General features: G+C 40.3%; 2 protein-coding genes and 2 non-coding genes across 4 annotated transcripts in view; all 4 read left to right on the top strand.

Moving 5' to 3' along the window:
* The window catches only part of pik3c2a (phosphatidylinositol-4-phosphate 3-kinase, catalytic subunit type 2 alpha), a 42404-nt gene extending 33963 nt beyond the window's left edge, over nt 1-8441 (top strand). The window contains exons 22-33 of the mRNA XM_062389485.1: nt 167-296; nt 838-974; nt 1637-1806; nt 2822-2978; nt 3653-3762; nt 4143-4350; nt 4485-4609; nt 5227-5344; nt 5637-5718; nt 6052-6158; nt 6249-6374; nt 6538-8441. Of these exons, the coding sequence (XP_062245469.1) occupies nt 167-296; nt 838-974; nt 1637-1806; nt 2822-2978; nt 3653-3762; nt 4143-4350; nt 4485-4609; nt 5227-5344; nt 5637-5718; nt 6052-6158; nt 6249-6374; nt 6538-6720 (1653 nt within the window). The 3' untranslated portion in view covers nt 6721-8441. The remainder of the gene's footprint in view (nt 1-166; nt 297-837; nt 975-1636; nt 1807-2821; nt 2979-3652; nt 3763-4142; nt 4351-4484; nt 4610-5226; nt 5345-5636; nt 5719-6051; nt 6159-6248; nt 6375-6537) is intronic.
* A 2357-nt stretch (nt 8442-10798) lies between these two features.
* Nucleotides 10799-14020, top strand: rps13 (ribosomal protein S13). The gene is made up of 6 exons (XM_062390322.1): nt 10799-10937; nt 11463-11511; nt 11604-11682; nt 12334-12503; nt 13197-13297; nt 13945-14020. The coding sequence occupies exons 1-6, from the start codon at nt 10915-10917 to the stop codon at nt 13976-13978; spliced, it is 456 nt and encodes a 151-aa protein (XP_062246306.1). The 5' UTR covers nt 10799-10914; the 3' UTR covers nt 13979-14020.
* LOC133956022 (small nucleolar RNA SNORA19) lies at nt 12118-12247 on the top strand. The gene has a single exon (XR_009921060.1). It is a non-coding gene; the product is annotated as a small nucleolar RNA SNORA19 (small nucleolar RNA).
* Nucleotides 13393-13522, top strand: LOC133956021 (small nucleolar RNA SNORA19). The gene has a single exon (XR_009921059.1). It is a non-coding gene; the product is annotated as a small nucleolar RNA SNORA19 (small nucleolar RNA).
* Nucleotides 14021-14185: the final 165 nt, after the last annotated feature.

Below are 14185 nucleotides of genomic sequence, written 5' to 3'. Positions count from 1 at the left end.
ACTACACACATGTAGACAGTATTTCAATAGATAGAAATAGTTATTGTTCATCTTTCAGTCATGCAGCAACTGTGTAGTTGCCATCAGGTAACTAAAAACGGTTTGAATGGCTCGTGTATGTGCATTGCACCACCTGGTGGCTGAAGTGTGTCTGATTGTTTATCAGGTTGGAGAAGACCTGAGGCAGGACATGTTGGCTTTGCAGATGATCCGCATCATGGATCGCATCTGGCTGCAGGAGGGGCTCGACCTCCGCATCGTCAATTTCAAATGCATCTCCACTGGCAAGGACAAAGGTAACAGAAAAACACAAAAATGCAGGCACACTCAGTGTTAGACATACCGACAAAACACTCATAATTCATAGCACACGTGGGTCAGAAGAAGAACTTTTTGTATTTGTTGAGGACTGTGAAAAACAATAATCAAATTCTCAATTTGTGCTATTCGAAAAGATAATGATCTTCTTGTTTGTTTGAATCTTTCATGGCCAAAAGAATAATACATTTCTTCACTCAAGTGTTGTAATTAAGAATTGTTGATGATCTGAAACCATACAATACTTTTATGTAACCAAACTTGTAAAACGATGATCAACCAGCACTTTTTTAACATTCAACAGCTGATGGTTATCATTTGTGTAACGGCAATTACATGTGACTATGATACGATTTAGCATATTTTCATCCTCCTCCCCCATAATATACAAATGGACTCATGAACTGATTCGATTTGTGTGGTCAAAGGTCACTGTGGCTGTGACCTCACAAATGTTAACCATGTGTCACTTGGGGTGTGCTTGCATTGCTTTAATAAAAGCTTCCTTGTGTTGTCCAGGCATGGTGGAGCTGGTGCCGTCCTCCGACACCCTGAGAAAGATCCAAGTGGAGTATGGTGTCACCGGATCCTTTAAGGACAAACCATTAGCAGAGTGGCTCCGCAAGTACAACCCTGCTGAGGACGAGTATGATAAGGTACACACATGAAGGATATGCTTTGTAAGCAAAATGAAAGGAGATTATCCCTGAACAACCCACAGTGGCTGTTGAGGTGATGTGAAAAATGTAATTTAACCCTAACCCTTTTTCAGGATTAGATGCAGTAATTGTTGCTAAATAAGTTTTACACACCTACTCACTATATCAAACAATAATTAGACACAGCGTATTAGTTTCACACACATGCCTTTAATACCTCATGATGTGAAGTATAAGTGTTAATAATGGCTTGAATATTTATATTTATAATTTCTGTCTGTGTTGGAGTTTTAATACAGGGTGAATGTACTCTCTGAGTTTATGTCAATTTTATAACTGTGTGAACTTTGACGCATAGAAATGTGAGACCTTACTCCCTCCTCATCACCTCTGACTCTGAATCTAGAGGCATAAGCACAATGTTGTTAGGCCGGTGACGACTGTGGGTTCGCTGGAAAGCCTGCAAGATCATTTAATAGTTTCTGGATGTGCTTGAATTTTTTTGAAATGTAGAGAAAACCTCTTGTCTCTAGTCACAATCTTCACTTTCTCCTAAGCATTTAGGCTTTTGTCTTCCCTCACAAAAGCTTGTTTTACACTGCATCGTGGCAGTAGCAGCACGGCACTGTGCTTCACTCTTTCTCTTTGCTTCTATGTAGGCATCAGAGAACTTCATCTACTCATGCGCAGGATGCTGTGTTGCAACCTACATTCTGGGTATCTGCGATCGCCACAATGACAACATCATGCTGCGCTCCACTGGTCACATGTTCCACATTGACTTTGGCAAGTTCCTGGGTCATGCCCAGATGTTTGGCACCTTCAAAAGGTAAATTATTTTGTATCTATATATGTGTTGGAGTGCTTGTCAGATATATCAGCCTTGATGCATTACCAGTGTTGTACCAGGGTGTCAATGGTTGTCTCTTGTAATTACCAAGTAGTTATCATGGTTTTGTTTAAAGGTCCTGTACCAGCAGTGAGGAATGCTAACCTACAATTCAATGCACTGAGTTTTTCCCTATTAGACGATTTATTTCTTTATGCTTCGAGATGCACCAGTTAGGAATGGGCTGTTTGATAGCCTGTGGTAATGCTGGTTGCAGCTTTCTTTCAGAAAATGTAACAGAACAGAACCTGGAACTGGAGAATCAGTTGCTGTTACCATTAACAAGCTGTTGTCCTGATTGACATCATCGCTTACGTTGATGAGTCACTGGTTGCCTGTTAATTCAGGTGTATTCAAATTAAAAATATCTTGTGTCTAAATCATACCAAATGTGAAAAAATTTAAAAAAACACAATTGTGATAAGTGGAACAGTTCTTAAGAAATGTGAGAGAGATAGTCCACAGACAGAAAGACTGGATCTAGTAGATCGATGGATAGACGACAACATTTACACTGAAGTTGTCCTGATCATCATTTATGTGGAGGACATTATTGGATGAGGACACTTGTATGGTTTCAATTAAATTTTTTCCCCAATAATTTGGTAAAGTTATCAACAGATCTGTCTCTGAATTGCATTTTTCGAGGAGAAATACAATCGCTGGATTTGATTTGAGGCATCACCTGGTTCATAGTTTACACATTCACACACATTTCCTGCTAGTGAGTCCAGGTGGGCTGCCCTACTACCACAGCACCATTCTATTATTGGTCCTTGAGCATCTTCCATGACGTACTTACAGGCTCTGTAGTAATTTGGTGAAGGCTGCTTCTCTGGTAATCGTGGTGGATTTTCCCAGGGATTTAAACCAAACCCTTTTGTATTCACATAAAACTTTTTTCTGACTTCTTAATTCTAAATTCCCTCTCCTCCCGCTCTTTCTTTCCCATCAGGGACCGAGCGCCATTCGTCCTGACCTCTGACATGGCGTACGTCATCAACGGAGGCGAGCGTCCCACCAGTCGTTTCCAGCTGTTTGTAGACTTGTGCTGTCAGGCATACAACCTCATCCGCAAGCACTCCGGCCTTTTCCTCAATCTGTTATCACTGGTGAGACAAAACACACACATTGGGTTTAAATGCACAGAGAGAGCGAGAACACGTAAATAACATCAGACATCTATATACACAAACTTGTATGTGTGTGTGTGTGTGTGTGTGTGAGTAAGTGGGTGTGAGTGTGTGTGAGCACATGTTTCTCTGCAGTTTTGGCCTCTTTCTTTTATTCCTCTCTGTTTTGCTGAACAGTTTTCACAGAGAGCAGTGCTCCTGCAGCTGTGCCTTGATAATAGATCAGTGCTTTACGGCTGACCCGGAAATGTCAGTTATATGTGGCTATTTCATGATGTTTCTCTCAAGAATTGAGCTGAATACTGTATTTCTAAAGTAGAGTGTATTTATATCATGTTTCCAACACATAGACAATTCCTAGTGCTTCATGTAAGGCACAGTAATACATAAAACAACTTTAGTATCGTGACATTGTCTTTTTTGTTTTTACTCTGAAATGATAATGTCATGAATCAAAATGATTGACAGCCTCGAAGCCAAAGACTTGTGGTTCTTGTGTTCATGTTGTGGTTTTGGTATTAACTTGATTCTTTAAATATTCTTTAATATAAACTTTCACTATTTTGAACATGTAGTTCTAATTGTATTGTTAATTGTCAAAAGTGTATTTAAACTTTGTTCATCTCGTCTTATTGTGTGTCTTTGTGTTATAGATGACGTCGTCAGGCCTCCCAGAGCTAACTGGCTCTCAGGATCTCAAATATGTGTTTGACGCTCTGCAGCCCCACAACACAGACGCTGAGGCAACCATCTTCTTTACCAGGTGAACAAGCCACAACATCTCTTTTCCTTTTACTAAAACAGTTTTTTTCTAATTTTGCCAATTGTTTTTGACATATTAATAGGAAAGTGAGTTGTGTGACATATTTTTGGTTAAAAACACAAAATCCACCAGGTGGCAGTATTAGCTCAGTAGGGATGATACTTCTGTTGTGGGTGTCTCATTATACCACCACAAAGCTCCTGCCACACTAGCAGCAGTATCAGGTGTACGCTGTTTGTGTAATACCAGTTAGGCCGGATTGGAACTCAACCCTGACAACAGAAGAGCCTGAGGTCCGAACACAATATTGAGATTTGTGCCTGTGTCACCATCTCCTCTCTTTTGTCCCTGTATTTCTCCCCCCCCCACCACATCTCTAGGTTAATTGAGTCCAGTCTGGGCAGCGTGGCCACCAAGTTCAACTTCTTTATCCACAACCTCGCCCAGCTGCGATTCTCTGGCCTTCCGACCAATGATGAGCCCATTCTGTCTTTCTCCCCCAAGACCTACACCATTAAGCAGGAGGGCCGCATTCTCCAAACATCCATCTTTTCCTTCCAGAAAAGATACAACCCTGACAAGCATTATGTGAGCCCCACTGTATATATTTATGTTAAATCCTACTTTCTACTTTTCATTGCTCCGTCACATCTCTGTATGTAACCTGAAAAACTGCAGATACCTGATGGATGGCTGTCTTCCTCTCTGTCCTCTGTGTGCAGACATATGTAGTGAGGATCCTGAGGGAAGGTCAGAACGAGCCGCAGTTTGTCTTCCGCACTTTTGATGAGTTCCAGGAGCTCCACACCAAACTGACCATACTTTTCCCGCTCTGGAAGCTACCGAGGTAGGATGTTACCTTGGCTCTGACCCTCAGCCTCTTTGGCCCTGTTCAGACCTGGAAAAGACATCCAGGCCACAAATGTGTCCAAAGAAAAGGATTCTGTCAATATTTGTTAAAACGTATTGATATTGTTTTGGTGGCCACAAAAAAATCTACTTATGGGTACAGAAGCATAAAAAAATACATATGATTGATTGTTAACCTGTAGCTGAACAGAGGACATCCGCTGTATAGGCGGTCCTTCATTTGTGGCCCAGGACGCATTTGCGTTTACACAGTAGAAAGAATGTGGTCACTTATGTCTCAGACAACCTCTGAATGTGGTTTGAGTGTTCTGATCTCTGAACTCATTGAGGGTGCGTTCAGACTGACCAGGTCTGAATAGGGTCTTAATATTTCAAATGCTGATCTGATTTCTTTAATAGTAATCATTAAAACATTACATTTCTTCAGTGTCACATCAGGGCATATCCCAGTGTGTTTAGCAAGTTAGATAGAATGTTTTTAGGAGACATATACTGCCAAACTTCAAAACCACTATTACCCACTTAGCCAGGTCCCTGTAACCTTTTCAGGGTTCTGTGGTAGTAGATGTTTCATGTCTCTCTCTTTATCCCTAGTTTCTCGAACAAAATGGTGCTTGGTCGAACCCACATTAAAGATGTGGCAGCCAAGAGGAAGCTGGAGCTCAACAACTATGTCCACAACCTGATGAGAAGCTCCACAGAGGTCACTCATGTACGCAAACACACAAACTCATACTTTTACTGAAGATGCATTGCCTGGCTCCAAAACCTAACCTCAACTGTCCCAAGTAAATGTCTCCAATTCTAACCTACAACCCTCAAACAGCCCTTTGGATTTGTGTGGACTGTCCTAAATGTCCTCTGTCTGTATGGTCTAATACTTGAATTGGTCCACACAAAGATAGAAGCACAACTACACATACAAACGGAGTATTCAGTACAATTTGGGGGATTAAAGTACTGTGAACATGGCAGTGAAGTAATTGCAATATTTCTGTTTCTAGTGTGACCTGATCTACACCTTCTTTCATCCAATTGCACGAGACGAGAAGACAGACGGTTTAGAAGCCGTGCCCAAAGCACCAGGTAAATACCCGCTCTTTTCTTTCCTGTTCTTAATTAATAATACCTCTCACACTCAAACATTCGGTGGAATGTACTTTCGGTTTCTTTCTCAGTTCAAATAAACAGCAGCAGAAAAAGGCGGTTTCTCGGCCACAGAAGTAGTTGTCAAAAATGTACTGACAGCAAAGAGCCACAACAACTACAATAAATTCAGTCACTGTGTAAAATGTTGAGTCTCATTTTGAAGCAAGGCTTTATTTTGAAGTGTGTGGTTTGGAATAGCTCTGTTGAAGAATCTGTGTTTTCTTGTTATTCAACCTTCAAGATAGTGATGTGTGATATTTGCCGTTGCAGATCCTCCACTCAGTCCCACTTCTGGTCGCGTGGAAGGAGAAGTGAAGCTCTCGATCTCCTACAGGAACAGCACTCTCTTCATTATGGTCATGCACATCAGGGATCTGGTAAACATAGTGATTCATTTAACTTAGTTCTACTGCTTCATTTGTTTATCTGTCTGTTGTTCTACTATTAATCCGTTTTTCCCCCTCCAGGTGTCTGAGGATGGAACAGATCCCAACCCGTATGTTAAAACCTACCTGCTTCCAGATCCACACAAGACTTCCAAACGCAAGACAAAGATCTCGAGGAAAACCAGAAACCCTACTTTCAATGAGATGGTTAGGAAATCATTTTCTGTATTTACTTCATGGGTTCTGTTTTAGAAAGGCCAACTTGTGTGTTAAGTTTTCCTTTTGATAAGAACATGATTACCTGGGTCAAATGATGAAAATATGTGGTTTGTGGCCCATTTACTCATGTCTTCCTTGTCTTCCTCCACAGCTGGTGTACAGTGGCTACAGCAAGGAAACCCTTGGCCTGCGAGAGCTTCAGCTCAGCGTGCTCAGTGCTGAGTCACTGCGTGAAAACTACTTCCTTGGCGGCATCACGCTCAGACTCAAAGACTTTGACCTCAGCAAGGAGACGGTCAAGTGGTACAAACTTACAGCCGTCCCCTACTTCTAATCCCCAACCTGCCTTTCCCTGTAGTCGGGAACAAGTGTCCACACAAACGCTGCATTCACATCAAATGGGAATAGCTAACTCAGGATGCGGTACCAAAATGCTACTTTGTGACCTGGCGGTTTTGAGAAGATAATCTTACTTTTTCTGCTACCGACATCACCAAATTTGAAGTATATATGGACCGTTTCTTTCACATTGACCATATTGTCGTAAAAAATGTGTAGACCAACTGATCAGTAGGAACCTGATTCTGTCAAATTTCCTCAAGGCATCGTTACCACTGCAAATAAGTTTTAACCATTGTTGTGTTACCTCAGAAGTTATTCCCATGTGACGTCAATGCAGGCGGGCGACAGAACAGGCCAATTCACCCCCCTAAAAGAGAAGCCTGCTCATTCTCCACTATTCTCTCTATTCTTTAACTAATCAAGATTGTTTCTGTGACAAACAATCTCCGCTTATTTTGTCTCTTTTTCTCCTAAACTGTAACGAAGAGCTGTAATGTTTTGTACATTTTGATATTAGAGGACCAAAACGGCTTACTTGCAGAAGAGTATATATAGATGGACACATTTATTTTTTAAGGACTAGAAAGGGGGGCTCACTTTTACACTTTCCATGTTTATTACCTACATAGACAAGTAGGAGGCATCAGGGTTCCCTGCACTCCGGCGGACACTTCTGGGTAGAGTAGTCCAACACACCAGATTCCACGAAATCATGAGTGACCTTATTATTCCCCGAGAATGTGCCAAAACGAATGAGGATGGCAAATCAAACCACTCTCCCTGACAGGGAGCTGAACAGGGTGCCTTTGTTTGTGCTCACAATCTCTTTTTAATGCTCGACTTGGCCTATATATATTTTATTAACAATGTGATATGTCCTTATTAAAGAAAAATCTATATTCTGTAAAGCTTTATCAGTAGATCTTCCAGAGCAGGTCTGCTGCCGGACCGCCATCATAAGGATTTGTTTTGTTGTCACAGTGGACTGCCACTAAATGCACACTACCAGATCTTTCTCTCGTGGTATTACTTGACTATTTTCACACAGCACACATTAAAGGGGATTTTGTATCATAAGCTTTGGAACATGCTCTTGTCTGTGCTCTGGATGAGGAAATTACAGTTGCCCTGATCATGAAACTGATCACATGTCAGTTACTGGATTTAAAACTAGAGACAGGACATGAGGCTCTTTCAGCTCCGGCAGCGACAGCAGATCCACTCCCAGTGCCTCACTGTGGTGTAATGACGCCATGCTGGCCAAACGTCTCACAATAACTCAAACTGCCAGTGAAGTCCACATCCAGTCAGGTTTTCTAGTTTTTCCAACTGAACACAGATCAGCGTTAAAAGGGCAACTTTAACTTCACGCATTTTTACAAAAAGGGAACCAGATGCTGAGCAAGAAATTCGCTGCTTTCCCCTCCACTCGCTAACTATAAATCTAAACTTGTTAATGTTTAATAAAGAAATGATGATGAATCTATCTAAAAAATATTTTTTAAGAGAAGATCTACACAACAATGATCTGAGAGTAACTCTCTAAATATTAGTGACTTGATCCTCTCTTTTAGTGACTGTACAAAGAAAGCAAGCAGAGTTTGTATTAACATGGCCAGTTATTTATTCTTAATTGGTGACCTGTAACCTGAATGGATCAGTGTGAACTGTAATCCCTCTTTCCTAAAGCAAATAAATGTTTTTGGAACAAAACTTGATGTGACACTTTACTTGGGTGTGTTGGGTTAACTTGGGGTTTGTGCTTGGGAATTGTGTTTAATGGATCATCTACATTGAGCCAACCAGTGACACAATCCAGTGTCGGTGCAATCGCCAAATGCTCGAGGAGAGTCTTAGAGCAGTGTCTTTTTCAACAGGTTTTTATTGAGTTCCAGTGAGAAATTTCAAAAAAATATCTATAAAAAAATAGCATGGAAATTACAATTTCATTTTTTGTTGAAAGCTTACAGCGTTAGACCCAGGAGCGTAAATCTAAATTCTAATCTCTCACCTACATGTGAAATATAACCATTAGTAACTTGTTTAATTGGAGATTTATAAACCTAGATTCTGATAAGAACATTGCCCAGCGGATATTCCAGAGCCATAGTCTACAACACTTGAGAAAAAACTACATGTGTTAGTTTGAGGGCATATCGTTAAATTTATAAGGAGATTTAGGGACATGCACAGTATACAGACAGTTCATTTAACTGCTTTAAGTTTAAATTTGGACATGGTCGCCATACAGGGTTAGGGTTAGGGTGAGACTGGGCTTAACAATGATATGACTTCTTCTTATCTTGATGTATTTCAAATGATGTTGTGCCACAACCAAAAGGGGGCTGATGACAGACTGCCTTTTTTCCCAGACAGTAAATATTCAATCATCTTCAATTTGTCTATTTTCTAATTGTTAATAGATAATTTGGCCATTTCTACTCGTCTGTCCACACTTGAGAATCTAGAGTGGCAGAGAGAATATTTTTCAATTTCTTAAAAAAATTACAAACTCAAATCTCTTATTGACATAGGTATTAATACCCTTGATTCAGTAGTTTGTAGAAGACACTTTTAGCAGCAATTACAGCTACAAGCTTGGTGTTAGTTTATATAAGCTCTGCATACCTGGACTAGAGCAGATTTCGTTCCTGTCTCAGGTCGGGTGCACGCAGGAGCAGGTTTCCATCAAGGTCTCCTCTGTTTTCGGCTGCATTTACTCTCTCTCAGTTACGACCACTTTCCCAGTGCCCGAAACTGAGAGGATCCCCCATAGTTTAATGCTTCACCAAGATATATTTTTGGGAGTTATGACTGCAGAGTAGAATAAACATTTTCCTTGTGGCGGGATATTTAATAACATTTGACAAACTCAAAGCAGATTTTCATAAGCCTTTTTACTCAAAGTGACTTCCTTCCATCACCTACGCCAAAAAGATTAGATCGATGAAGAGCGTCTGAGATAGTTTTCCTTCCAGCAGGTTCTGCCTTCTTCAGAGAACTCAGCAAGAGTGACCATTGGGTTCTGGATCATCTCCTTGACCAAGGAGATTCTTACTGTACCTCTTTACTCCATTTGACTGGACGGCCTACTGCTGGAAAACCGCTGGTGGTTCCAAACTTCTACTATTTCACAAATTGAGGTCACTGGGAACCCTGGAGGCTTTAGAGATGCATCACCACAGGAGGTCTACAGAAAGTTTCTTGGAGTCATGGTTTGGTTTATTTCTAAAACCCAGTGTGTTTTGTGGGACCTTAGTCACAAATGTGGGCAATTCCAAACGACAATGAGATGTAATTCAGTTTTGCCACACGGACTCCATCGAGTTTAAGGCAACTTCTCAAGGAAATTAAAGAAAACAGGATGTTCCTGACCACAATCTGGAGAATTAGTATTCAATTGACAAAAATGTCTGAAAGCATGTTTTAATATTATAATTAAAGATGTGTAAATTAATGTGTGATTATAGAATATTAAATTAAATATACATGACAGAAGAAAATATAAGGTCGAATTACTGGTTTTCTGCAAAGTTTTAAAACCTCCAGACACAAAAACAGTTTCTTCCCCCTCGCCGTCTCACTTCTGAATAGCCAACCCACTGTGGCACTGTGCAATAACTCTGGATCTTTATAATAACCACTGTACAGTTACTGCCGAAATTATATTATATATAATATAATATATATTATAATTATATTTAATTATGTTGACATATTTCGCCCTCACTGTATAATTGTAATACGCACACCTGCACTTCTTTTCTAAGACCGTCGCACTGTTTGGACTGTTTGTTTTGTTTTGTTTTGTGATGTGTATTCTGTGTAAGCACACTGAGAGCCAATTTACCAGAGGTCAATTCCCTGTTTGTACAAACTTACTTGGCCAATAAACCTGATTCTGATTTTAATCAGAAAAAAAGATAGACGCCACTTGAAATGTATTGTCTGTTACTATCTATCTTGGAGGAAATTACCTTTAAGCCTCTGAGTAACAATTATTTTTTATGAAATCCTTTTGTCTTTCCACGCTGTAAATTAACGTTAATTCTTTTGACAACAATTTTACTTGAAAACGTTGAGCAGTGTTGGTGACGCAGCTTTCTGCGTCATTGCGTCATTTCCGACGCAGGCGCAAAATACCATTTTCTGTCGCGTGTGCGGCCTCTCTTCCTCTACCGCCATCATGGGTCGCATGCACGCTCCCGGGTGAGCTCTCTTTCTATCGTTTAAAGTGATAATTTAGCCCAGCAGGCTCGGTTTTTATGGCGAGGTGTTGTTTGTAAACGTGTTTGCAGTGACCGGGGAGCAAACTGGACTCTTTAATTTGGCCTAGAAACGAGAAAAAGACTTAAACACTCGCAGCCTCGCCACGGACAACACCTTCAGCTAGCACGCTAGCTAGCACATTAGCTAGCGGTCGCTCGTTAGCTAGCAGTAGCAATCAGCGCTGAGGGCTCAACGCGATTTTCTTTATTTAGTTTCCAGTATGAAGTCAGTGATATGATACCCACTTAGCACCTAATATAATATCGTTCTGCTCTGTCTGAAGAACAGAACCAGATTTAACGAAACGTGTGACTAAAGTAGCACGAGTTAGAAGCTGACATCAGCCGGGCCTGGTTCAAGTCCGGCTCCTGGAACTATTTCTTCTTGAGCGTTAGATGGGATTGTTTCTCTTGGTTGTTCTCAGTCAAAAGGTCACACTGTCTAACTAGTGTGTATTTTCCACAGAAAGGGATTGTCCCAGTCAGCTCTGCCTTACAGGCGCAGTGTTCCCACTGTGAGTACTCGCACACACGATGCGGTTTAATATCTATCACTGGCACTAAGAGAGCCGTGAACCATATTTAACCATATAATCCTGAATTGCAGTGGCTGAAACTCACATCTGATGATGTCAAAGACCAGATCTTCAAGCTGGCCAAGAAGGGTCTGACCCCCTCTCAGATCGGTAAGACCTTCCATGAGACATAGAAATACACCAATGTCTTATAACGGAGTGTAAAGATGACCATTTAATTTTATTGGTCACTCAATAAATTGTACTTGTCATGTTGGAAGACAAACTTCCTCAGAAGAAGGCTCAATCAAATGTTGTAAATTAAATGTTATCATTGGTCATGGGTAGTAAATTCTCAGTAAAAATTATACTTTTCTTCTAACCTTGTTCTATATTAATGTAACAGGTAAATTGGAGATGTCATTTGTTGACCAGTAGTTTTAGCTATTAAATCAATAAAACGTTGGATGGAAACAAAATGCTACTTAACACCCAACAGACTGCAGCCTCAAAAGGGGAATAAGTAGCTCATGCTTCAAGTTTAGTTTGACAAGGCAACTAACTGTTCCAAACAATAGGCTGGTATACACAGCCTGTCATGAAAAAAAGCACAATTCATTGTCCTGCTCTTAACTTTATAAAGTGCAGCGATATTTCTATTGTGCTAGAAAAAACCTGGAGGTAAATTAGCAAAGTGGCTACACGTGCCATATTTGCCAGTCCCCTTCACACAGCCAAATATACATTTCCTGAGTGTTTTCTAACATTTTCAATGGAAAAAAAACAGCCCCCCATTTCAAGCCCGTTTGTCACCATGTCTAGGTGTGATTCTGAGGGACTCTCATGGTGTGGCCCAAGTGCGTTTCGTCACTGGAAACAAGATCCTGAGGATCCTCAAGTCCAAAGGATTGGCCCCTGATCTGCCTGAGGATCTTTACCACCTGATCAAGAAGGCTGTGGCAGTCAGGAAGCATCTGGAGAGAAACAGAAAGGTATAACCAGATCTGATAACGTATGTCAATATGAGCCTGTGATTGATGTTCACTTTGAAAAGCCAGGTGTTTTAACGTTAATGTCAGTTCATGGTTTCTGCATCTTCTGAAGGGTATGCATGGTGTAAATTGCATCAATGGCTGAAGTCTGCAGCTGTTGTTGGGCCACTGCATGCAGTCCTACATCTCATTAATTTACTGTTAGTTCCCCATCAGTCAAATTCTAATTATTTTATGCTTTCTGATTGTGGGATTTAATTCAGCCCAAATACAACAATTGAATACTTGCCTTCTACTATTAGGAGGTTGTCCTCATGTGTTCTAGTTTGAATGCGTGAATCATGTTTGTGTACACATAATTAAGCTGTAGCATAGATAGAAACCCCTCTGCGTGTTTTTTTGTTTTAGTGTCCACTCGCAAACTCTAGATTTGTGACTAGTTGGATTTGCATGAGCTTTCAAATGTTTTCCTATACCATAACAGACGATTAGGTGGTTATGAGCTTATAACAACAGAGTTAACCAGTTAAAATAATCTCTTTTTTTTCTAAATTGAGCTGTTCAGAGAGTTAACCAGCCATGGATGGACCTTTTTGCAATGAGTCCCTAGCATAGCCAGTTATTAGGGTTTGCATTGATGGATGCAAATGTGAATTCCAACACCTCAAAACATTTTGTTTTTTGCACACACAGGACAAGGATGCCAAGTTCCGCCTGATTCTCGTTGAGAGCAGGATCCACAGGCTGGCCCGTTACTACAAGACCAAGAGAGTACTGGCCCCCAACTGGAAGTAGTATGTATTGGTTCTGCATTGGGAACCTTTTCTAGATATATTTAGTTTGGAGAATATTAACCACATGCTGGTATACACATCCTGTCGTGAAAAAAAAGCACAATTCATTGTCCTGCTCTTAACTTTATAAAGTGCAGCGATATTTCTATTGTGCTAGAAAAAAGCTGGAGGTAAATTAGCAAACTGGCTACACTTGCCATATTTGCCAGTCCCCTTCACACAGTCAAATATACATTTCCTGAGTGTTTTCTATCAGTTAAGTCATTAGACTGACGGCACAGTCAACTTTTTAGCTTCATTATACGAGATGTATCGATCAATATTAACGTTTGTACTTATTTCTCACAATGTAATCTAGTCCTACATTTTTGTTTTGTAAGTCTTAACTTGATTCCAGTCACATAGCAATATGATCAGTTAATTAACCACATTACTGGAGACTGGCCATAAACAAGATGAATGCAACTGTAGTTAGAATAATACACCAGTGCTGTTCTGTATTAACACTGAGATGTCTTTTCATAATCCCCTCCTATCACATAATAGCTCTATAAAAATTCTTCAATATCTAGTGTTACTGTTTAAAGTCCAGGTGGTCCTTTTAAGACGGGCTCCCTCTAATGTTTTTTTCCCCTTTCTGTTCACAGCGAGTCCTCTACAGCCTCTGCTCTGGTGGCATAAAGACACACTTTTTTGGATTAATAAAACCATGTAAATTGGAAATTGCTCTGTCTTTTTTATATGACTGAATCTTAAACCGTTGGATTAGGTATCAGTGGTTTAATGCAACTTTACTACATTTACCCAAGCATTGTTTCAGTTTCAGGTGCTTTCCAAATTATGCTACATGAATAATGACATTTTCCACAACATTTTATCAAACTGTTT

Source organism: Platichthys flesus, chromosome 6 (genome assembly GCF_949316205.1).
Source record: "Platichthys flesus chromosome 6, fPlaFle2.1, whole genome shotgun sequence".
Lineage (NCBI taxonomy): Eukaryota > Metazoa > Chordata > Actinopteri > Pleuronectiformes > Pleuronectidae > Platichthys > Platichthys flesus.
The sequence above is the reverse complement of the archived record's forward strand: the minus strand, read 5'-3'. Positions and strand labels throughout refer to the sequence as shown.

What these genes read in the sequence shown, in the direction of transcription:
- rps13 (XM_062390322.1), top strand. Translation starts at nt 10,915, where the DNA reads ATGGGTCGCATGCACGCTCCCGG. An exon ending in TCTGACCCCCTCTCAGATCG is followed by an intron (nt 11,683 to 12,333) that starts GTAAGACCTTCC and finishes CACCATGTCTAG; the next exon opens with GTGTGATTCTGAGGGACTCT. An exon ending in CTGGCCCCCAACTGGAAGTA is followed by an intron (nt 13,298 to 13,944) that starts GTATGTATTGGT and finishes TTCTGTTCACAG; the next exon opens with CGAGTCCTCTACAGCCTCTG.